Source organism: Microtus pennsylvanicus, chromosome 4, assembly GCF_037038515.1.
Source record: "Microtus pennsylvanicus isolate mMicPen1 chromosome 4, mMicPen1.hap1, whole genome shotgun sequence".
Classification (NCBI taxonomy): Eukaryota; Metazoa; Chordata; class Mammalia; order Rodentia; family Cricetidae; genus Microtus; species Microtus pennsylvanicus.
Window position 1 is genome coordinate 135625442 of NC_134582.1, and position 25696 is coordinate 135651137.

Below are 25696 nucleotides of genomic sequence, written 5' to 3' on the forward strand. Positions count from 1 at the left end.
TATTAGCTTTTGATTCTTTTCTTTTCCTCTGCTTTATTCATATGAAAGAAATTTGGGTTCAAGTCACTGTTTTTTTGTTTTGTTTTCATTTTCTGTTTAGACTTGACATGACTGACATTAGGTGTTGCTCACTTGAGCTTGCTGTATGATCCAGGCTGACTTAATTTCTGGTGCCTTATTCTCTTGAGTAGTCCTATGCTACCAGGCTAGGATCTTTAGGATTTTTCTGTTTACTTGATTTTTTTTTATTTATTTATTTTATTTTCGAGACAGGGTTTCTCCGTAGCTTTTTTGGTTCCTGTCCTGGAACTAGCTCTTATAGACCAGGCTGGCCTCGAACCTTGATTTTGTTTTTTAAGATAGGGTTTCATATAGGATAGAATGGCTAAGGATGATGCATGACCTGGAACTTTATATCATCCTGGCTCCTCCTTCCAAGTCCTGGGACTCTAAGTGTACACCACCGCACCGAGCTCTCATAGGTTGTTTGTCATTCACAGTATGTATCAGATGAGTTTTGTTTGCCATTTCTGTCTTCTGTGGTTCTTGGAGGGCAGGCAGAATTTATGTGTCTGCTTATCTCTTGTCATCCTAGGGTTTGTTTCTTTACATCTCCTAATTTTGGATTGTGAATTCATTGTAGCTAGGGTTAATCCCCTCAGAAGGGATTTTTGCACATCTTTTTCAGTTTAGACCCCAAACCTGTTTGATAGTAAGACTTTTCTTTAGAGCAGACTTTTTTTTCACCTCTCTACAAATTATGAAACAAATTATGCAGGATTCTTTCTCCACTGTAGCAAGCTTTTTTGCCAGACTATCTTTGGATCACCAGCCCCCAAATAATGACACAGATACTTAAAATTTTGAAAGCTTGGCCCTTAGTTTAAGCTTGTTCCCAACTAGCTCTTATAACTCAACTCAACTTGTTTCTATTGATCTATGTTCTGCCATGTGGTTTTTACCTTTCCTCAGTACTTCATGTTTGACTTGCTCCAAGGCTGCTGGCAAAATCTCCACTCCTAGATTCCTTTCGAGTTTTCTCTCTTTTTAAGGAAGTCCCACTTATTCTCTCCTGCCTAGCAGTTGGCCATTCAACTCTTTATTAAAAGGCAGAGACACATCTTTACAGTGTACAAAAAGATTATCCCACAATATCCCCCCCCCCCCGCCAGGGTTTGTTTGGTTTTGTTGCTGTCCTAGAACTTGTTCTGTAGACCAGGTAGGCCTTGAAGTCAGAGATCCACCTTCCCGTGTCTCCCAAGTACTGGGATAGATAAAAGGTATGCACCACCACGCCTGGTTAAGGCAGGATTTTTTTGTGTGGTGATCTCCCTTTCACTGATAGTGTGTGCCTTTGCCCGCCTAAGCCACGTGAACAGTGTCATCCTCTTCAGCCTTCTGTTCTTTAGAGGCTGAAGGTCTCATCTTTTTCTTGTTGGCTTCAAAATCAAAGCTTATGAGTTACTAGTACAGGACGAATCTTCTAGGGTAGAGAGCAGGCTTTATGTTTTTTTCTTGTTTTTTTTTTGTTGTTGTTGTTTTGTTTTCAAGACAGGGTTTCTCTGTGTAGCTTTGGAGCCTGTCCTGGAACTTGCTCAGTAGACCAGGCTGGCCTTGAGCTCACAGAGATCTGCCTGCCTCTGCCTCCTGAGTGCTGGGAATAAAGGCGTGCGCCACCATGGCCTAGCTCATTTTTAGGTAACTTTAACTAGGAGGGTTTATTAGTTATCTACCTTATTTCTAGAAACAGATATTCTTCCAAAGATTCTTTTTTATTTTTATTGTTTTAAAACACATTATCCTGGTTTCTGCAGCTGCCATCTCTCTTAGGATAACTTTCACATTGTCAAGTCAGTGAATGTTATTTAGAAAGTTTGTTTTTGGTAAAGAATTAACGTTGGGGCCGGGCGATGGTGACACACGCCTTTAATCCCAGCACTCGGGAGGCAGAGGCAGGCGGATCTCTGTGAGTTCGAGACCAGCCTGGTCTACAAGAGCTAGTTCCAGGACAGGCTCCAAAGCCACAGAGAAACCCTGTCTCGAAAAACCAAAAAAAAAAAAAAAAAAGAATTAATGTTGGAAGCAGTTTATTTCTGTTTTTTTTTCTTTGACATTCAGCTTGCCATAACTTGGCTGCACTCCTGACTTCTTGTGGCTTTTCTTTGTCCTAGTTCAATGCTTAAATTCAATGAACCTCTGTTTTCCCTTTTATTCCCACTGAATAAAATACTACTTGATGATCTAATTCTACTTTTTAATTCTACTTTTATGTCTTTGTCCACATGATAGCCATAGTGATTTTTTTTGTATACGTTTAAACATTGTTTCATCAAACCACTTATGGTTTAGTATGTGTGTGTATTATATGTTCACATATATGTGTATGTGTGTATAAACACAAATATCTCCAGTATCATCCATTGGGGTGAAATTGAGGCGTTTCTCCCTAGTTCCATCTTTGAGCTTCTTGTTTGTATATTCATTATAACAAACCAGCTGATTTTTCTTCTTTCTTTCTTTTCTTTTTTTTTTTTTTTTTTTTGATTTTTGGAGACATGGTTTTGCTGTAGCTTGGGAGCCTGTCCTAGAACTCACTCTGTAGACCAGGCTGGCCTTTAACTCACAGAGATCCAAGTGCTGGGATTAAAGGTGTGTGCCACCACCACCTGGCTCCAAACTTGCTGAATTTTATGTGAAATTGTAAAGCTTACACGGCCATATTCTCTTAGCTACATTTTCTCTAGTTTTAGTTGCTTGCTATGAAACTATTCAAAAAATAATCTTCAGAGTGTGTCCTGCCATTACTGTATCCCATCCTGGGTGAGAATTGTCCCTCTATTAAAACCACGCTATATATGTTATGTCAGTGTGGTAGCTGTCTGTACGCAGAAGTTTCTGTCCTGTAAGCCGTTCCCAAGTAGCCACACATAGACTTAATTTTAATTATAAATGCTCGGCCGATAGGTCAGGCTTGTTACTAGGTGACTCTTACATTTTCAGTGAACCCATATTTTTATCGACCTTTTCCCAGTACATCATGTCTGTCCATCTTGCTTTTCTCTGTGTCTGCTCACCCTCTGACTCTGCCCTCTTCCCAGCGTTCTTTGTTTGGCTCTCCCACAACCTTATCCTGCCCATCTATTGACCAAGCTGCTTCTTCATTAAACCAGGCAGAGTGACATATATTCACAGTGTAAAGGAATATTCCACACACAGCTTGATTATTACAGTATTGTGAGGTTTGTTCATAACTCTAATTTTACTAAAAATGACACCACAGTTGAAGAATAATGGTATACAGGAGGCACCCATGAAACATGGGAAGTCATACTAAATCCAGGACTGTTTGTCAACACTGCAGGCACATAGGTAAACACATAGTGCTTAGGGGGCTTGGTACTGTCCATGACTTCAGATGTCTACCAGAGATGTAGATTTAGGGGCTTGGGAAAGGGCATTGAATATACTCAGTCTATAAAGGACTAAGAATTTTGCATTCACCCAGCAGGGGATATAGAAAGAGAGGCATCTCAGGGGCATAGTAGCCAGCCAGTCTAGACAAAAGGATGAGCTTAAACAATGGAGGAAGTTGACCTCTGGCTTCCACATGTATGCACACAAGTGAGCACACACTTACACATACATGTATCCACTTTCCCAAAATCTCATATGTGTGCATTTTATACATATAGGCTGGTATGTAGAACAAAATTGAACTGTATATAGTAAAATATGTGAAAGTATGCCAAAATACCAGTGTTTGTGGGTGATTTCCCCCCCATTCTTTTAAATATATTTCACATTCTTATAATCAATCTTTTTAACAGACAGTGTTAACAAAAGAGGCAAAGCTGAGAATCATACGCAGGGCCTTCTACATGTTTGCAAATACTCCCACTAAACTATATTGCCAGCCAGAATAAATCTTCATGTTAAAATGGAGTCACCTGTGGAAAAGCTAGCAGACGTAGAATTTCATCAGGATGGCCAGGAAACTCAGGAAAATAAGCTCTATCTTTCCTGCACAATGGGGGAGCATATTCTGTAATCTAGAAAGGGACAAACACTTAGAAGTAGTGCTTTTCTTTTGTGTTTAATTGTTTTGTTTTGTTTTGCTTAGTATCTCAGGATTTTTATTGCTATTATAAAACACAATACCATAATGCAGTTTGGAGAAGAAAGGGTTTATTTCAGTTTATAGTTCACCACTTCAGTATACCACTGAAGGATGTTAGGACAGGAGCGTAGAGACAGTAACTGATACAGACACCATGGGAGTTCTTCATGGCTTGCTCAGTCTGCTTTCTCATACAGCACTAGGGATGACCAACCCAAGGTGGTACTGCCTGTAGTAAGCTGGTCCCACTACATCAATCATCAATCAAGGAAATGTACCACAGGCTTTTCCATAGGCTAGTCTTGTGGAGGTATTTTCTCACTTGAGGTTTTTCTTCCTATATGACTATATCCTGTGACAAGTTGATAATCTCTAGCTTCTCAACAGCATTTGATAGAAGTAATACCCTTTCATCATACTCTTTTTGTTGCTTTCGGTGGCACCCATCATTCTTTTCTTTTTTTCTTTTGTTGAAGAGGGGGCACGATTTCGAGACAGGGTTTCTCTGTGTAACAGCCCTAGCTGCCCTGGTCTGTAGATCAGGCTGGCCTCGAATTCACAGAGATCCGCTTGCTTCTGCTTCCCAAGTGCAGGGATTAAAAGTGTGCCTGCCGGGCGGTGGTGGCGCACGCCTTTAATCCCAGCACTCGGGAGGCAGAGGCAGGCGGATCTCTGTGAGTTCGAGACCAGCCTGGTCTACAAGAGCTAGTTCCAGGACAGGCTCCAAAACCACAGAGAAACCCTGTCTCGAAAAACCAAAAAAAAAAAAAAAAAAAAAAAAAAAAGTGTGCCCTACCACCACACAGCAGTACATCATGATTTTCATAGCTTGTTAGTTTTTTGTTGTTGTTGTTGCTTTTGGTTTTTCAAGACGTCTGTCTGTAGCTTTGGAGCCTGTCCTGGAACTAGCTCTTGTAGACCCGGCTGGCCTCAAACTCAAAGAGATCCACCTGCCTCTGCCTCCCAAGTGCTGGGATTAAAGGCGTGCACCACCACCAGCTGGCTTCATGTTAGGTTTTTTTATGATTTATTTTTTTCACAAGTTGTCCTTGAACTAATTGGTGATCCTCAAGGCTGGCTATTTTATTGTCTTTGACTGACTGAGATGAAGTTACTCTCTCCCCCAGACTGGCCTTAAACTGATGAATTAAAGGGGCCTGCAAGTATTTTGTCAATAAGGTCAACTTTTTTGTTTTATTTTCCTGAGATGGGTTGCTCTGCAACCCTCGTTGTCCTGCTACTTTAGACCAGGCTGGCCTTGAACTCAGAGATTTGCTGGCCTTTGCCTCCCTGGTGCTGGGACTAAAGGTACACACCACCACATAGCAGCACAAGGCCAGCTTTTAACAAAATGTTGCTTTGTTGTGTATCAGTTTTCACCTCTGAACAAATGGCACTTCTAGTTTTAATCAAAAGTAAGAATTCTTTGACTTACTCGTTTTTTTCTCTGCTCTAGTTAGCAAATGTAATTAATATAGTATCAACTTTAGAGGATTTTAACCCGTAGGTGTGCTTCAGATCCACCCCTTTCCAGAGAAGCATAAATTTTCATCTAATTTGTTGAACTGTCTCCTGAAACACTCTCCTTTTTACATCTGTCCTCTCAGTCTCCTTGCTACATAGGGGTCAGGGGATTATTGTTTTAAAGGGTATGTTGTGCTGTGAATAGGGTTAGGGCTAGGGGCTAGAGATCTGCCCGTGGATAATAGCACATTTGAAGTCTCTCTCTTGTTTAAGTCTCCTGTGAGTACTTCTCTTTCCTTTCTGTCTGGGTAGCACTGATCAAACTTTTTAGATCTTGGCTTACAGTGTTATATTTCTTCAGATCTTATTGATTCCTGATTTTTTTATTCTTTGTTGTTTGAGACGGTGTAAATGTTTCTGAATTTCTGATCATCATGTCTCTAGTAGCAGAGTCCTAAGATTACAAGCATGTGCCACCTGGTTTTATGCGGGACTGGGAATTAAACAAAGGGCTATGTGTATCTAAGCAAGCACTTTCAACTGAGTTATATCTTAGCCCTCTAATTATTTTGCTCATATTTTCCTTGTCCATCATGGTTTATGTTGAATGCATTTTCATATGTTTTTGTAAGCTTGTCTTTGTAGTTGAACTGTATGTTCCTGGTGAACAGTTTTACCTTGTTTTCAGTTTTACTTTTGCTCCAAACTCCTTGTCTCTTTCTTAGTAGTTACTTAGTACTTGTTTATCAACTGGATGAAGAAACAGCAGCCTTGGTGGATGTCATTGCCATCCACTGTATCTTTCTGTATTATCATTTCTATTCTCTGTCCTGAACTTCAGAGTGTTTGCCTGGAGCTTGTGAGTTGTAGGATTTAGTTCCATTGAACCCAAATGAATGTCAGGTTGATTTGGATTAAAAACTGTAAAACTTGTAAAAGATGGAAATAGAATGAAGTTAAATAGAAAATGGTGGTGGTGGTAGGCTGGAGGATGGCATTGTAGTGAGGAGCACTTGCTGCTCTTGCAGAAGATTGATTTTATGTGTATGGGCGTTTTTTTTGCATGCATGTATGCTTACTGCATAGATATCTGGCCCTGCAGAAGTTAGAAGAGGGCACTAGACTATCTGGAATTGGAGTTATGGATGGTTCTGCGCCACTGTGTGGTTGCTAGGAGTTGAACCCAGGTCCTCTGCAAGAACAGCAAGTAGTCTTAAGTTCTGAGCCATCTCTCTAGGTCCTAATTTCAAAATTATTATTATTAAAGAAAATAGATACAGAAAATGTTCGTGCCAGGGTGGTGAGTGAAATCAGAGATCTTCTTGAGCTTCGGTGTCATGAAAGGAACATTTTGATTTGCAGTATTTTATAACAAAAACCTAAGTGCCACAAACAGCCTCGAAGCAGGATTAGTGGATTGCAGTCAGACTGTATAAATTATATAAGTAAGTTAAGTACATATTAATGCCATATCAAAACAGTTGAAGACCCTTGTTCACCACAGTTTTGCTTTTCAATATTATGTTTTGTGATTATTACAGCATATGGTGATAGTAATTTTAGCTTTTTTAGTATTGAAGGGGCTTTAAATGTGTGAGAAAATTATAATACTACTTACTTAGAAATTTTAAATTAGAATTTAAAATACTAAAATGGCTGTAGTATTTATTGAAACTTATGGAGTAGAAATTGCTAAAGCCTTCAAATTAAGATGGTAGCCTTTTGGGAGGGGGGAATACTGAAACAGTTGACCCAGGATACTTGTGTAATCCTGATTATAATCATATAGCTGGTAACATAGAACTCAATTTTATCTCATCTAGAAGTTTGTACTTATGAAAAGAAATCACACCATTTTGGTTTCAGCATGCTATCTCTAACTTTTGCTCTTAATTTTAGAAGTTGGATATTCAGTGTATGGTAGGCTTTTCTTTTTCAGAACTTGTAGGCAGTTAGTAGTGCCGTGACAGTTGCTGAAGTGTATGCTAGACCTGATAGACCCGAGTGGGATGGTGGTAGTGCATGCTTTTATCCCAGCACTCAGGAGACAGAGGTAGGTGGATTTCTGTAAGTTTGAGGCTAGCCTGCCCCCCCCCAAAAAAAACAAGAAAGAAAAGAAAAATACCCAATAAATACTTCTGTCCTCCACACATCTATCTGCAAAGCACAAACATGTAGTAATAGGAGCGGCGGGGCTGTGTCCCCAACACCCCAGCCGCCTGCTCGGCTAGCTTTTGCCCCGAAATAACAACACACAAACTGTATTCTTTTAAAGACTGCTTGTCCCATTAGCTCTGGCCCTTACTGGCTAATTCTGATATACCGATCAACCCATCTCTAATAATCTGTGAGCACCGGTCTTACCGGGAAGATTCTAGCATAAGTCCATCCTGGGTCGGAGCTGGGACATGGCATCTCTCTGAGGCGTCTGCTCCCGAGAGGAGAGCTGTGGAGTCTGACCTCACTTCCTCTTCCTCCTGGCATTCTGTTCTGTTTACTCCACCTCCCTATGTCCTAACCAATAAAAAAGGGCCAAGGCAGTTCCTTTATTACCCAATGACCTTCCCCCATCATTTCCCCTTTTCCGGTTTAAACCAAAAAAAAAAGGCTTTAACTTTAACATAGCAAAATTACATATAACAAAACAGTTATCAAGTAAAAGTTACAATAATCTTTATCATAACTAAAGAAAACTATAACTGTAACTAACTATTCTTAACTTCATCAGAGACTCCAGAAAGATACAATACTACCTAAGCAAACAAGAAAAAGCAACTTTTAAACTATAGAAATGACAGAGACATCTCGCTGCCTAGACAGTCACTCAAAGTTCCTCTGTACCGTTGGGGCATCCATCTTCAGCCTACAGGCCCATGGTATCCAGCAGACATTTCCATAAAGCAGGAAAATTCAAAGTCAGTTCAGTCACTATCTGTTGTGTTCTGCAGAATGTCTCTCAGACTCTTTCATGAATCAGGAACCCCGAAAGATCATCTCACCTTAGGCAAGTTCAATAGTCCTCTCTCTGCGGGTTCTGTGTCTAGTTTATGCAATAGTCCAGGCAAGAACAGTTTCTTGCCCAAATGGCTATCAAACTCCATAAAGATCCTCTTCGATGCCCGTCTTCTTCCTGAAGTAGATTGGTCCTGCCAGGAGCAGAGTGTCTCATTGTCATGAAAAACCCTAAGTTATTAAAACGTTTAAAATGCCATATTCTATAACCTTTGAAAATATGAAAAATGCCTATCTAAAATATATCTATGCACATCTAGAAAATCTTAACTAACATGACTACAAACTTGACTATTATAATTATCTATTAACTACCTATATACATTACATTTTTAAATGAACTACACAATCACAATACCTTAATCAAAATCAGAAACATTTGGAGTCATAATTTCACTCTGCAGTTCAGACTGGCCTTGAATTTAATCCCTCTATCTGCTTCCTGAGTCAGGGGTTATAGACCCCTACCACCATGCCTACCTCGGCTAGATTACAAGTGCTTACTGGAAGAATATTAAGGCAAAAGTTCTTTTTGTTGTTTCATATGTTTTGTTACAGAAAGCTAATAAATAAACTATTGGAATAATCTTCATTCAGAAGTCCCTTTTTGTGCTGGATCAATGTCTCTACGGTTAAGAGCATTTACTGCTCTTGCAAAGGACCCAGGTTTAGCTCCTAGCACTTACATGACAGCTTAAAACCACGTGTAACTCAGGTTCCAGGGAATCTGGTACCATCTTTAGTTAAAGATTTACTTATTTATTATGTACAGTGTTCTGTCTGTGTGTATGTCTGAAGGCCAGAAGAGGGCACCGGTTCTCATTACAGGTGGTTGTGACCCACTATTTTGGTGCTGGGAATTGAACTCAGGACTTCTGGAAGAGCAGCCAGTGCTCTTAACTGCAGTTTTTGTTTGTTTGTTTGAGACAGGGTTTCTCTGTGTAACTGCCTTGGCTATCCTGGAACTCACTCTGTAGACCAGGCTGGCTTTGAGCTCACAGAGATCCACCTGCCTCTGCCTCCCAAGTGCTGGGATTGAAGGTGTGTGCAGCCACCACCCAGCCATTTTTTTTAAAAAAATTTTGTTTGTTTTAATTTTTTTTTTAACCTTTTACGTTTTGGCTCCCAGATCCCAAATAATTAAATCACGTGGTGGTTTATTCTTATGAATGTCCGACCTTAGCTTGGCTTATTCCTAGCCAGCTTTTCTTTACTTAAATTATCCCATCTATCTTGTGCCTCTGGGCTTTTCCCTTCCTCTATTTCTGTATACCTTTCTTTACTTCTTCCTCCATTGGTTGCTATGTAACTGGGTCGCTGGGCCCTGATGTCCTCTTCCTCTTCCTCTCTTTGATCTTTTCTTCCCAGATTTCTCCTATTTATTCTCTGCCCACTGGCTCTACCTATCCTTTCTCCTGACTTGCTGTTAGACCAATCGAGTGTTTTAGACAGGCAAAGTAACAGCTTCACAGAGTTAAACAAATGCAGCGTAAAAGAACGCAACACATCTTGCATCATAAAAGCAAATGTACCACAGCATTAACAAATGTAGCACATCTTATAATAATAGCCATCTCTTCAGTCCCAGAAGTGCTATTTTTTCTGTCCCACATGACCAAACTCTCCCTCCCCCCTCAAGAGTTTGTAAGGTCCTCCCGCCTCCACCTCTCGAGTGCTGGGATCAAAGGGCATGCCCCACCACCAGCTGACTTAGATCATCTGTTTTTAAATAGGACCTAAAACTTCAGTTTTCTTAATGAAATTTGTGTTCTTATAAATAAATATTTACTACTTAGAACTTTGAGCCATAACACAGAGCAACAGAAAGTTTAAGTTCAGAGGATTACATACTGTCACTGTGCTATGGGCTCAAGATCTGTCTTCATGCTGGTTTTTAAAAATGTACTTTCTGGGGTTTGTTTGTGTGCATGCGCAAGTACGTGCATGTGTGTACACGAACACATGTGCATGTTAACAGCACAGATGTGGAGTCAGTTTTCTTATTCTACCTTTATGAGTTTTGGAGATTTAAATCAAGTTAGGCTTGTATAACAGGCCCTTGGCTTTCCTGCCAATGCGGGGCTGGGCTGGCCCTGGGGCTTCATGCTCATCCTTTTATGTTCCAGATTATGCAAGTATTTTATGACCACAGAAATCTCCAAGACTATGATAATCCCTTGATACTTTGATTTGTATTAGGAAATCGATTTTACTAATCTTGATTTTGCAATCTACAAGATCATCAAACTTTTTTTTTGTTTTATTTCCATTTCCCACCCCCCCACATACACTTTTAAGTCTAAATTCCCCAGAAGAAGAAACATGCAGTATTTATGAGTCTTGCTAGTTTCTTTTAACATTATGATAACCAGTTATATCAGTTTTCCTACATTCTTAATTTCGCTTTTCTTTATGGCTGTATAAAATTCCATTGTGTTGACAGGCAATGGTGGCACACATCTTTAATCCCAGCACTCAGGAGTTCAAGGAAGGTGGTGAATTCAAGGACAAGCAGGGCTAGCTATGCAGAGAAAGTTTGTCTCAAACCGTCTTTCCTCCCCCCAGTTCCATTGTGTACATGTACCACATTTTTTCTATCCGTTCATTTGTTGATGAATATCTAGTGTTATTCCTTTTCTTAGCTTTTGTGGATAGATAGCAATGAACATGATTGATCAAGTATCTCTATGGTAAGCTGACTTAGAGTCCTTTAGGTGTAATGTATCCCAAAGTGATGTATCTACGGTGGTAGAGCTGGATCACATGATGCTTCTGTTGGGTTTTGAGAAGTCTCCATGGTGATTTCCATGAAAACTACACAAGTTTACCCTCCCATCAGCATTGAGTAAGGTCCCTCTTTCCCCACATCCTTGCCAGAAATTGTCATTGTGTTCTTAATGATAGCCATTCTGACTTGGACAAGAAGTCACTTTCTTTAAAGTTATGTTTAATTCTATGTAAAGCCTTGAAATTTTAGATGCCACCACTGTTAGCTGCACACAGAACCAAATACTGTTTGCCTTTGCTCTTCTGGCTCCAGTGCTCTTCACCCCACTTAGTAGAACCTAGGAATTAGCGTGGACATGCCCATTTATTCTTTTCACCGGCCCATGCTCTTTGCTTCTATAATGTCTCTTTTGCCTTCATTGACTTCTTGTTTTTGTATATCAGTAGCATTGTAGCATCCGTTCACAGGTTGTTTTAGCCTGCTGCCAGTGATCCCTGGATGTATGTTCTCACTGTGTCTAAGCTTGACCATTTAACTTTTATTGTTGTTGATCTGGTCCCTGCTTTCTTGCTCACAGGTTCATTGCTCTCTGGCACATGCTTCTTTCATACAGTCGTTCTCTGCTATGTAGTACATTTAGAAACCAGCTCTAGAAACCATGTTCATTCCAGGGAGTAAGGTTTAGTTTTCACTCCGTCATCAAGGACTAGGTTAGATACCCTTTTGTGTGCACTCACCCAATCCCAAGACAATCTAGCAGTTTTCATCAGAATTTTTCTGATTGTTATAATTCTCTTTTCTGCCAAGCTTCTTGAAGACAGAAACCATGTATCTTGAATAATTTTACCTAAGGCTTAGATTAATATCTGGGAAACAGTGAGTTGTCAGACAGAATGAATAAATCATTTTTTTATAGAAACTGTTGAGGCAAACATTATATTATATAAGGCCCTAAATTCTAGGTGTAAAGCCTTTTAATGTGTCCTGATTCTTCTATTTTCTTTTTTTGAAGAAGGTTGTAGGTGTTTCTATAAGCATAAGTTGATATTTGGATTGTTTAGAGTCACATAAACCCCATTGATAAGTGATATAATTTACTAATTATTATGCCTTCTAGCAGTATAGTTTTTGAAGGGATGAGGGAGGAGAGCGTGTGTCTCTGTGTGAGATTCATATATGTGTACATACATTCAGAGGCCAAAAACTGAGAGTATCTCCCAAAAATTCACAAACCTGAATTTTTGAGATCTTTTGCTGAGCCTGGCACTCACCAATCTGACTAGACTGGCTGACCCTCCTGTCTCTACCTCAGGGAATCTGGGTGCCTGGCTTGTTTGTCAGTGATTCTGGTCATTAAGCTCAGGACTTTTTTAACTGAGTCATCTCAGCCTTCTTAATTCCTTCCATTTAAATGCCAGTGTTCTTGATTTGTCCTTCCCTTCCTCTTTTCTTTCCATCCATTTCCCCCTTTCTTCCTCTCAGGTTTGTAATTGGTTTCTCAGCTTTTATTCTCCTTGATGCTTTGGACCATCCAGGAGATTGTCACATGCATTGGAAGATGTTAGTTAGCATCCTTGGCCTCTCAGTTTTACCAGTAGCATTTCCAAGTTTTGAAAAAATGGGACATTGACAAAAATGTCTCCTGGAATTAGTCAAGTGTTTCTGTGGGCAGTCATTCCTGGTTGAAGATGAACTTCTTTTTCTCTGTATTCCCCTGGCCTCCTGGTGTGTGGGTGGGTGGGGTGTTGTTGCTTCCCCATGTGTGCAGGTGGGTTCACCTGTGCGCATCCATAGAGGATGGAGGAGGACATTAGGTGTGTTCCCTGCTCTTTATTCAGCCTTATTCCCTTGAGATAGGGTCTGTCACTGAACCTAGAGCTTGCTGCTGTTGTCAGGCTGTTCTCTATGCCAGTGAGCCCTCCAAAGTTACTTGTTCTCATGCCTATATATACACACACACACACCCCCAATTGAACCTTTCCCCAGTGTAAATGGGGGCAGATGATGGGGCACAGTTTGTCCTCAGTAACTGTTACTTTCTGCTGAGATTTTCTTTTCTTCTGCTTCTCCTCCAGTTCTTTTTTCTTTTTCCTTTTTTGGTTTTTTGAGACAGGGTTTCTCTGTGTAACAGTCCTGGCTGTCCTGGAACTCGCTCTGTAGACCAGGCTAGCCTTGAACTCACAGAGATCTGCCTGCTTCTGCCTCCTGAGTGCTGGGATTTAAACGTGTGCACTACCACTGCCCGGCTTTAATATTTTTCCTGTTTTTGTTTGTTGCTTGTTTGGTTGGTTGTTTTTTCAAGACAGGGTTTCTCTGTTGCTTTTTGGAGCCTGTCTGTCCTGGAACTTGCTCTGTAGGCCAGGATGGCCTTGAGCCCCGCCCCCCCCCCCCCCAAATGCTGGGATTAAAGGTGTGCGCCACCACCCCTATTTCTCTTCTTAGCTCTTCTAGAATGAATAAAATCTACTTTCTGTTTCCTTCTTCCTTTACTGCTTTACCCAATGGAACAATGAAAAACTGTTTTCATCAAGTATGCTGTCATTTTCTTGTCCCCAAAAGGGAGCTACTACCTCATCTTTCATCTCTTGGTGTTTTAATTTTTCCTCTTATATTGGCCTCATTCACTTAGTGCGGTCACTCAGAAACTCCTGTCTGCTCGATTCCTGGCTATTCTAGATGCCACCTCTGGTCTCCCAACTGGGATGCACGAAGGACACTAGCATTTTTAATATTGAAATCAAATTCAATACTATTGTACTTTATTTTGTATCTTCCTAGAACAAGTTCTCTGTCCATTTCATAGCTCGTCAGTTACGATTTCTAGGGTCCTACGCACTTTGAATGGATTACCAAGTGGTTTTAAACACAGCTCTCAGCTGCTTCCTTCTGTTTGGAAACCTTTTCTTGCTCTTAGAAATGCCTACAATGCTTAACTTTTGGTTGTTTGTTTAATTAACAAAAATACTTGCTAAGTTAAAAGCGACTTAGATTCTTTTAGACAAATATTTTGTGAAAATTTTTTTTAGTGTTAGCTTATTTTAGTTATTTAGAGGAGAAGTTTTGTCTGACCAATTTGACTGCTAAATTATAAGATCTTTAAATAAACTTTCTTTGGTTGCAGGTATTTATAACAGCAATGATGTAGCTGTATCCTTTCCAAACGTGGTGTCTGGCTCGGGATCTAGCACTCCTGTCTCTAGCTCTCACATACCTCAGCAGTCATCTGGGCATTTGCAACAGGTGGGAGCCCTCTCCCCCTCAGCTGCGTCATCTGTAACCCCTGCAGCCACTACAACTCAGGTATGTCATAGTTCAGAGCCAGCCTTATTAGCAAGCATTGTGATTGTCGCCAATAAAAATCAGAAAATGTAGAAAAATGTATGAGTCAATTTGGCATTTTTCTGGGCTTTTTGCCACTCCTCTTCTTTTAAAAAAAAGAACATTTAAAATTGAACAAATAGTATTTGAAAATCTTTTGTATAAATTATTTTAATTAACCTAGGAGATAATATTGAAGAGTAAATGACTCCAGCCTGAAGAGATAGCTCACTGGTTAAGAGTGTGTGCTGCTTTTGAAAGAAAGCAGAGTTCAGTTTCTAGCACCTGGTGTAACTGCAACTCAGGGATCCAATTCGTGGATCCTTCTGCCTGCCTCTTTCTTTTCTCCCCTCCCTTCCCCTCCCACCCCCTCCCGTCCTTTCCCTTCTCTTCCCTTCCCTCCTGCCTGTGGCTCCCCACACCCCACCCCCTTTCCTTTTTTCGAGATCGGATTTGTCTGTGTAGGACAGACCTGGTACCTACACTTGTGCGGATTTCCACCCACATACACATAATTAAAAACAAATAAAATAAACCTTTTAAAATTCCCAAATATAAATCGACCCACCCAATACATTACTTAAAAGAACAAATAAATAAAAATGAAAGAGCTCTTCGTAGACTGCAAGGTTCTCCTTTGTCTCTCCTTTCTTTCACACTCACATCTGAAGCCTACTCTGTAGGGTTATATGATTCTTTTTATCTTTAAGTCCAGGGCTCCCATAAACCAGGCAAGTGCTCTACCACTGAAATTTATCTTACCCAGCCTTCTGCCTGCCTCTTTCTTTTCTCCCCTCCCCTCCCCTCCCCCCTCCCGTCCCCTCCCTTCTCTTCCCTTCCCTCCTGCCTGTGGCCCCCCACCCCCACCCCCTTTCCTTTTTTCGAGATCGGATTTGTCTGTGCAGCCCTGGCTGTCCTGGAACTTACTCTGTACACCAGGCTGGCCTGTAACAGAGATCCACCTGCCTTTCACTCTGAGTGCAGGTATTAAAGGCATGTATCACTGCCTGTCCCCAGCCCTCAATTTTATATATAATTTTAAGGTATGGTCTCAACTAAGTTGCCCAGGTTTGCTTTAAATTCATTCTTGGACTAAGTGGGCCTTGAACTGGTGGTCTTCTTGCTTTGGAGTGCTGAGTAACTGATACTGGTCAGCTTCACTAGGTCTGGCAATAGGAATGTTATGAAAAAGAAGTGTTAGAAAAGAGAAACCGTAGTCTTGTATCTTATTAATAAGAAAAATAATTAAGATGTTTTGGAAAGCCGTTTAAACTGTTACTTCTAAAGGTAATCATTTGGGAGTCCTAAACTATGAATATTTGAATTATTTGTTTGTTATATGTGGGCACAAAGCAATGTGCATGTTTAGGTCTGAGACAGCTGACTCTGGAGATGAAACCTAGGTAGCTAGGCTTGTATCACAGGAAGGAAAGTGCCTTTACCCTCTGAGCCGTCTTGTGCATGCTTGTCCAGCCTTTCCCCACTATTTTAAAGCTACATCCCTGAGCTTTAAAAACTGAGTCTTTTGTGTCTGTCTGCAGAGTTTCAAGGCTTTAGAGCTTTGTGCCACCACACCCAGCTTCATTCTGTAATCATCTTATTTCACTTTTTTTCAAGACTCTAGGAACAGATTTTTTAACATTGGAGAAAGTTGCTATAGTGTAATTTTTAAAGCACTAGTTTGTCTAGTTAGCGTTTAATTGCTGTGTGGAGAAAGCCTTTGTCTAACCTGTATGAGGCCATAGGTTTGATTCTCTAACCAAGCTTTAAAAAAAGAAAAAAGAAGAAAGAAAATACAAATTTGAGCTTTTCTATATATGCATAATTTCTATTATGAGACTTTAAAATATGCATTTCTTTGGTGTTTTCTGGACTCTGTTTTTTAAAATTTTATATTTATTTTTGGTTTTTTAAGGTAGGGTTTTTCTGTGTTGCTCCGGCTATCCTAAAACTCACTCTGTAGACCAGGCTGGCCCTAAACTCACAGAGATTCACCTGCCTCGGCCTCAAGTGCTGAGATTAAAGGTATGTGCCACCACTGCCTGGCCATATGCTGTATTATTAGAGTACAACATTGTATTATTGTCATGTGTGTTTTTATGAATGGTGTTGGGCAGTCATCATTTTATTTAAGCCAAATAATAGACTGAACAAAGGATCTGATTATCTGTGCCATTTTTGAACATGAAAATGCACTATTTGGTGAATAAGGGTAGCTTGATTACTTTAGAAGGGTTTCCTTTAGCTTTTTTGTTTTTCGAGACGGGGTTTCTCTGTAGCTTTGGAGCCTGTTCTGGAACTAGTTCTTGTAGACCATGCTGGCCTCGAACTCCAGAGATCCACCTGGGATCTGCCTCCCGAGTGCTGGGATTAAAGGTGTGCGTCACCACCGCCTGACCTTTCTTTAGCTTATTTCTCTGGAAAAGTAAGGGATGGAAATAACAGGACTTAGGGAGGGTGAAAGAACAAATGAAAGAATGGCTCTAATAAAAATTTTTATCTCTTTTAATTAAATGTAACTATGTGCTGTTTGATGGCTCTTTACCCTTGGACCAAGTCTCACTTTTGAATATTTCCAGTTTGCATTTTTTTTCTGTCTTTATAGAAGTCTGTTTAATTATTTTGGTTAATTCTAGGCCGAATTTAGCAAAATATCATTTCTTCTCATTTGTTAAGTCAGTGGTCTTGGGGCTGGCATTAGGGAGAGGAACGTGGGGGTAAGTGATCTGGAAGTGAAGGGAAACAGTTTCACTTGTCATGTGATTCAAGTGAAGAGCAAAAAAGCCATAGGATTTACAGCCTTTATGCTGTCTCCTTCCGTGGTCCTGTAGGATGGGTCTCTCATATGTTATAGATAGATAGATAGATAGATAGATAGATAGATAGATAGATAGATAGATAGATAGATAGATAGATAGATGATGGATGGATGATAGATAGATAGATAGATAGATAGATAGATAGATAGATAGATATCCATATAGATCCAGTTATATTCACATGCTGTATGCTGAGACAGCTGCATGTGTGTTTCTGTCTAGCAGTAAATGCATTCTGCCTTGAAGCTGAATCATATTTAGTCTGGCTTATCTGGTGTTGCTGTAGCAACCATCAGTCTCCAGGCAACTGAGGCACATTGACTTCTCAGTTGAACTGAGTGCAGATCTACTTCAGTTTAGCTGCCTGAGACAATAAAAAGGTGTTCAATGTGAAAATGTAATATGTTTTAGCAGTCTATAAGGGGAAAGAAACAAAAATTAGAGAACTTTTAAAATTATTCATTGACGCCCTTCCTCTCCCCCCATGTCAACGTTCATTTCAATTTAACCGTTCCATAACTCTTAGTTTGCTTTTAAACATAGTTACTTACATCTTACCATTTTAACTATATACAGTGTAAAACAAAGCAATGTTAAAAGATGGGTAGTGAACATTATCGGTACTTAAAATGTGATCCTAGATGTCTTGTCACCATTAAGAACTGTGCAAGAACATTAAGAACACAGCATGTGCAAGGGCTAGGGTTCACGCAGCACTGCCAAAAAGAAAGTGAGATAAAACACACAACACACGTAAACACTTTAACAGGCAGATATTCTAAAATGTGTGTAGAGAATAGAAATCTAAATAATTTTTGGCCAAACCCTTCACCACATAATTTAATAAAGTCAGAATTTTTAGGGCCTGGATTGAATCTAGAAGTTCAGCAGTCATTACTTCTGGCCCTCTGTGTAAGTAAGATCAACAGACCTTTCATGTTATTTATTTATTTTGGCTTATAAATTGTCACTCAGGGAAGTAGTAAAGAAGATAAAAATCAGGACAAGCTGATAGAAATTAAAGAGTAAAATAGATTTGGGGTTTTAATCGGAAAAGGACACTTGTAAAATTATGTGGAGAAAAGAAAAATATAAAAACCTGCTTTATAAGTTAATTTTATATTCTTAAATATTTTATACTAAATATTTTTTAGTGTTATATTTTAGCTTACTTGATATGCTGTACTTGTTTTTTAGAGTAGCTTTTCCTTTACATGTAGTTGGTATAAAAGCTCAGTACATAGTAGACTGTCTATAGTATATAAGTAGTCATAACTGTAGATCCTTACCATTATTGGAAGGTAAAATGTTTTGTATTTTTTCTAATTGGATCATCAGTTAAGGGTTTAAATCATTTTAGGAGTACCGCTGACTTTTCATGTTGCTTTTCATATTCCATCCACTACTTTCTCCCTAAAAGATAAGTGATAACATTGATTAGATATTAACCACTTTAGCAATCTATTTAGAATTGGTTATTCTGTCCAGTTCTCCTGTCCTATCGAGAGTGTTCAGTAATGGTTTAACTGCACTTTAATCCTCCTCCTACTTTTTGGAGACTCAATTGTGGAACATTTCAGCATTAGCCTAAACAGTGGTTTTGAATACATTAAGCTCCTAACAATTAGGGAGCAGTTTGGGGCATTGAGTAATGGGGAATGATGCAATTGAACCTGACAGCTTCAACAGTCTGCCTACTAATGGGACCAGAAAGTTGTTCACACTTGGTTTCATCTCTCATCACACGCTGAGTATTAATGCTTCACTGGTGGTAGCTGACTCAGAATTGGAGTTGGTTCTCAGGAAAGTATGAAGTTTGAATCATGGCAGAGAATAAATGAAACTGATCCAGTCCTTGTCTAATGTTCATTATTTCTTTAAGAAAACCATTCTGTTCAAACATGTGCTCATAATTATAAGTGTGTGTGTAAATAAAACTTTAAAACATCTTAACACTTGCATTGTATTGGAAGTCTTGTATGCTTTTGTTGTGGTGTGTGTATGGGGGGGGGTTCTTCTTTTTTTGGGAGTCCTCAAGGGCTGCCCCTGCAGGGCTGGTTTATTTAAGAAATATTCATTGCTGCCAATGACAGAAGTCTGCATGAAGTCGTCAGATGTGACATGGTTTTGCTTTCTAACTCCTGTGTCTCTTTCTGAAAGACCGTTTTCAGCCACCCGAGATGCTCTGTTGGTACCTTCCTGCGGGCTAGCTCTTGTGTTCTCCTGAGTATGTTTGGGTGCATTCGGATGGCTGGTGCCGCTGCTCTTTTCTCCATCTGTAGCCATGGGAGTCTCTCCTGTCTGTGTCTCTGTGGAACCTTCATCAGCAGCTCAGTTTTCATGCAGCAGTCCTGCTTGGCCAGGACTGCCTGCTTTAAGAAACTTTTAGACTTGGAAAAAAACAAAACCAAAAATTTCTACATTTTTGACAATCCTGCCATATAGTCAGGGCTAGCTGGCTTTGAACCCCTGTTGCCTAAAGTGGCCTGGAGCACATCGTGTTTTAGCGTTCCTCCCCTGCTTTTCCAGTGTTGAGATCACAGGTGTGACCACTGTGCTCAGGGGTATTGCTGTATTGGTATCGAATCTGCAGGTGAAATAATTCTTACAGTGAGGCTTTATGCCATCTAATGGTTCTTGGACACTTTTTACTCGTGGATATTTGCCACAACTAGTATCAGTATATAATTGATAATTTATCTTATCCAAGTTTATGGAAATGCAGAAACAATATTAGTTTACAAACAGTATGCTCTTAAAAGTTTTTTTATTGCGTATTTATTTTGTGTATTGTGTGGGTGTGCACATGGACAGTGTGCATGTGTATAGGTCATAATAGAACTTGCAGAAGGCTGTTTTCTGCTTCAGGTTTCAGGAATTAAAGTTAGATTTTCACACTTGGCAGTAGGCACCTTCATGTGCTGAAACATAGTTTTGACTGTCATAGAAATAAAATAACAAGCTTACTTATCCTGTTCCAGATATTTTTATGAGCCCATTATGCATATTAACTATATTCTTACAGTATTCTGGTAAGAAAAGCATTATACCATCATTCCTATAATAGGAACTTGAGGGTAGAGAAAGTTAATGGCTTGCCTACAGCTTAGCTAGTAGCAGATACAGAGGTGATTTAAAAAAATGTTTTACTTTAAAAGTATATATGAAGTAGGGACCTGGAGATGGAGCTTAGTAATAAAATACTTGTCTAGCATATGTGAGTCCCGTGTTTCATTCCCAGCCCACAAAATAAACCAAAAAACGTTAAGTATATATGAATTGGTAATTTTTAAAAGTAGTCTTTAAAAAAAAATTCGTACAATTGGTGTGTCTGCACCACATGTGTGCCTGCCAGAAGAGGGAGCTGTATTCCTTGGGCCTGGTATTTCTAATAGTTGTGAGTTAGCTGCCACATGGGTGTTGGGAATTGAACCTGGATCCTCAGAAAGAGTAACTCATGTTCTTAACTATTGAGCTGTCTCTCTCAGCATCTTAACAAATAATCTTAATAAAAATTTTGGAAGAACACATTTTTTGTTTGTATTGCTTTTTGAGGCAGGATTTCTCTGTGCAGCTCTGGCTGTCCTGGAACTCACTCTATAGAACAGGCTGAGCCTGAACTCAGAAATCCACCTGCCTCTGTCTCCTGTGGACTAGGATGAAAGGTGCGTGCTCCCATAGCCTGGTAAGACGTTTTTGATTGTAGACAAAACTTTTTTTTTTTTGTAAATTCAATTGCTTTCTTATGTGTAATTTTTTTCTATTTAAAAATTTTAAAGAACTTTTGTTACAATGAAGTCAAACTGTAATTTTATCTACAGTTTTTCTTAAGTGTTATTTTTTTTGATCTTTTCTTGTATTAGCCATCAAGACAGTTAGAGTTAAAAGTTTTTTTCTTTCTTTAATTCTTTTTTTCTTTCAAACTTTCTCTCTTTTTTTTGTGGAGGGGGTGTTGGTTGGTTTGTTTTTTTTTCTTTCCTTTTCCCTTTTTTTCTTTTTTTCTTTCAAGATAGGGTTTCTGTTGTGGCTTTGGAGCCTGTCCTGGAACTAGCTCTTGTAGACCAGGCTGGTCTTGAACTCACAGAGATCTGCCTGCCTCTGCCTCCCGAGTGCTGGGATTAAAGGCATGTGCCACCAGTGCCCGAGTTTGGTTAGTTTTTCGAGAGAAGGTTTTTCTGTGCAACTCTGGCTGTTCTGTAGACCAGCCTGTCCTCAAACTCAAGAGACCCGCCTGCCTCTACCTTCCAAGAGTATTGGGATTAAAGATGGCACTAGTACCTGGCTGAAAGAATATAAAATTATGTTCCAGTGCTAGAATGTTGAAAAAATAGCTACTACTACATTTTGAAGGTTGTAGAAATCATTTGACTGCAGTGTTGACTAACAGGTTAATTGTGTGCTTTAAAACAGTTTTTGTCCTAAATGCACTGCTATTATATTTTCTAAGGTTGAAAATTTTACAAGTAACTATTGTATTTCGCCCCTAATTTTTATTTTTATGAAGAAGAGTCTCATGTGTTTGCTTTTCTGTCAAAGGTGACCACGCTGGTCATCCCATATCCGCCCCCAGTCCTGGGGTTGTAGACTCTGCCATGTCCTGTCTGATGTCATTCTCCGTGTTTGTTTATCATACAATGTATTAGACCTAGCTCTTTCCAGTTTGTGTGTGCGTGTATGTCTGTGCGTGTGCTCATGCACGTATGTGCCTGCACCTCAGCATGTGTATGAAGGTTAAAGGACAGCTTTTGGGAGTGTGGGTCCTGAGGATTGAACTCATCTGGTCCTGCAGACTTGACAGCAAGTTCAAGTTGTCTGGTCAGCTTAAGACCAAACCTTTCCCCTTCTTTATAGGTAAAAGTCCTTAGAGCAAGCCCAGCATGTCGGCATTCTGTAGTCACCAGTTTGCAAGAGCTCATCACAGACACATCTGTGATCATAAGCAAGTCCTTAAAATAGAAAAGATGTATTAATATGTAGATTAGAGCAGACGTAGAGTTTCGATCTTAAAATTTTTAATAGGATAGACTAAACCCTGAGTTTACTTATTTGTCTTGAGGTTGAACATTGCCTTGAGATCTATGTTTGTGCCTTTTATAGCTGTCTGATACATTAAGTTGTTAATGCCTTTTAAAAAACGTTAGATACTTGTTTAAAAATGATTTAGATTTACTTCAATAATTGTTCAATTTATTTTTAGTTTGTTGGTCTTTGGGTCCAATTATAAAATAATTGTATTTTATAAAAGTGAGCTTTTCTATAGATTGTTAGAATTCCTTCTAGATTCATAGAAAAGCTATAACAGCAGTGCAAAATGTTCCTACATAAATTGTGACTGTCCTGTTTACTCAGCTTCCCTCGTGTGCTCAAACTCGAGAGAGGGCTTTCGGAAGTCACTTCCCTTACCTGGACAGAATAGAATGAAGTGCTGCAATGCTATAACATAGGGACTTGCTTCAAAAAATCCTCTTCTTTATACCATACCCTCTGTAGGAGACTGTGATACATTGATAATTTGCTTTCAGCATTTTGCTTTCTTAAAACCCATGTTGGAAATAAGCTTTAGAGAAGCGTATGTGTTAATAGTTCCTTTATTCCTTGTTAAAGTTTTTTTTTTTTTTTTTTGTATAAAAGCTTTCAGTGCCCTTTGCTGTTACTTCTGTAGGTTAACAGGGATTTTTTTTTTCTAGTCCTCTTGAATCTTGATATTTCTTTTTGTTGGTGACAGCAAAGCTAATTTTGGAGGGGGAACAATAGGGTCTTTGTTGTCCAGGCTGGCCTTGGGTTCAGTGATAGTCCTGACTCATGTTCTTTCCCTCACATTGATGTGTCTCTTAGCTGAACTCAATGTGCAGTAGTTCAGAAGCATCACTGTACAGAATAAAAGCACTTTCCTGTCCAGCAAAATTACTAATTACAATTTCTCTTTGAAAATTTATTTTTCTTTTTGAAACACAATCTTTCCTTGTAGCCTCAAGCTTGTGATCCTCCTGCCTGAACTTCGTAAATGTTGGAAGTATAAGAATATGACATCATACTTGGGTTGACCATTTCTTGTTTAGATAAATGTAATAATAATTTTTTTAGAAAAAGAAAATACTGTAAATTTTTTGTTTTTAGCCATTCAGATAGTTTTGGAAATTGGTCACGTAGAACAGTAACCCCCCCCCCCCCAGTTTACCTTTTAAATAGAATTTTCTGGAGCTGGCAAGCTGCCTCAGCTGTCAGGAGCGCTAGTTACTCTTCCAAAAGACCCAGGCTCAATTTCCAGAAACCACATGGCATCTCAAGACTGTCTGTCTTTGCTAGGTGACAGTGGCACACACCTTTAATCCCAGCACTCTGGAGGCAAAGGCAGGTGGATCTCTTGTGAGTTTGAGAACAGCCTGGTCTACAAGAACTAGTTCCAGGACAGGACTAGTTTCTCCAAAGCTACAGAGAAACTCTGTGTCAAAAAAAAACGGGAAAGGGGGGGGGGGGGGGCTGTGGGTATATCACACATGTGGCCCACAGACTTAAATGCAGACAAAATCTCCATACCCATAACAATAATGAAACTGTAAATTTAAAAGTCGACTTAGAATAGGCTGAAGAGAGTTGTGCTTATTCATTTGATCATGGTTATCAGATGGGCCCCACTACTGCGCTGGACTGTGTTCTGTTGTGATGTTTACTGTGCCTGAGGGAGATAAAAAAAAATGCTACCCTTTTAAATTTGAAGCTACCAAGAGTAATTATGAAGCCTGTGGCAGCAGGGTCCCTTCTTTTCACGAAGAGACTAGTAAGAGAGTTCGGTCTCTTGATTTATTAAGGAACTCAAAACTGAGAAGGTATTCCTGCTAGTAAGTTATAGAACAGAGATGGCAGCAAAGGGAAGGAGACCCACATGTTGAGTGTCTTCTGCTGTGCAGCTGGGTGCTAAAGCTCTATCTACCCGTACCCAACTGTCCTCCCTACCCCTACCCAGCAGTCCTCTCTACTTTTTCTCAGTAGTCCTCCCTACCCTTACTCAGTAGTCCCTGCTACACACAGATCTTTCTCCTCTCTTGCTGTCAACAAATCTCAAACTTTCTTCCTCGTAATTTTCTATATGTTTAGCTGATCTTTTAAAAATGTGTGTCTCAAGTAAGAATAAAAGGTTCCATGAAAAGAACTTTTAGGTGTTGGTATCTGAGAGTTGTTACTGGTGCCCAGGATGCTGATTTGTTAGCATTGTTTTTGTTCTTAGTTATTTTACGAATAGCTAAGACACCTAAATAGTTGCTTTTGGAGAAGCAAAAAGTCACTTTTAAAAAATGATTGTTTATCTATTCCTACCATGCATATGCCATAGCACACATGTGGATGTCAGGATAACTGAGTAGTCAGTTCCCTCTGCCGTGTGAGTCATGGGAATGGCACTTGGGCATCAGGCTTGGTGACCTGTCCCCTCACCCACCCACTAAGCTATTTCAAAGGATTCTTCATCATGGAAATCACTACTATGGGTTATAAGACTACAGTCTTCACCAGGTAGTGGTGGCACATGCTTTTAATCCCAGCACTCGGGAAGCAAAGGCAGGCGGATCTCTGAGTTCAAGGCCAGCCTGGTCAACAAGAACTCTTCAGGACAGGCTCCAAAGCTACAGAGAAACCCTGTCTTGAAAACAACAACAGCAACAACAACAAAAAAGGATACAGTCTTTATAAGTTGGTCAAATGACACAATATACTGCTGCTTGAGCTGGGAGTTTCCCAGAAACATTTTCCAGGTATGTGCATGTCACAGTCTCTTCTGAGCTGTTTACCATGTCACAGTCTCTTCTGAGCTGTTAACCATGTCACAAGGCCCATGTCTCTTTCTGCTGTCACTTTTTTTTTTTTTTGCTAGAAATGCTCTACCTTTTTAAAAATGATTTTCAAGAGATTTGTTCTTAAATAGCTATGCTTTGATTTTAGTAATGAAACAGAGGAGTAAGCTTACTTTAAATTTTGTGATTCTGTTAAATCTGACAATTATTTAAGGCAATAAAAGCTTTCTGTTAGCATCAGTATTTTGTATACAAGAGATTTGTTTCCAAAATGGCACATCTTAAGGGTCTGATATTCTTGGAAAGTGGGAGCCTATATACATCAAAGAAGGCATTTTTATTACATTGGGTTATGCAACACTTTGGCCAGCCTCCTTAACTTCATCTGTTTAAGGGTTCATTCTTCCTTATTTGGCACAGGTCCCAGTAAGAGGCCTTCATATTTGTGGTT

General features: G+C 39.6%; 1 protein-coding gene across 14 annotated transcripts in view; it reads left to right on the top strand.

Moving 5' to 3' along the window:
- Mllt10 (MLLT10 histone lysine methyltransferase DOT1L cofactor) overlaps positions 1-25696 on the top strand; it is a 151799-nt gene that overhangs the window by 107228 nt on the left and 18875 nt on the right. For all 14 annotated transcript variants that reach the window (XM_075970575.1, XM_075970573.1, XM_075970576.1 and 11 more), the window contains one exon: positions 14443-14621. In XM_075970575.1, the coding sequence (XP_075826690.1) occupies positions 14443-14621 (179 nt within the window). The remainder of the gene's footprint in view (positions 1-14442; positions 14622-25696) is intronic.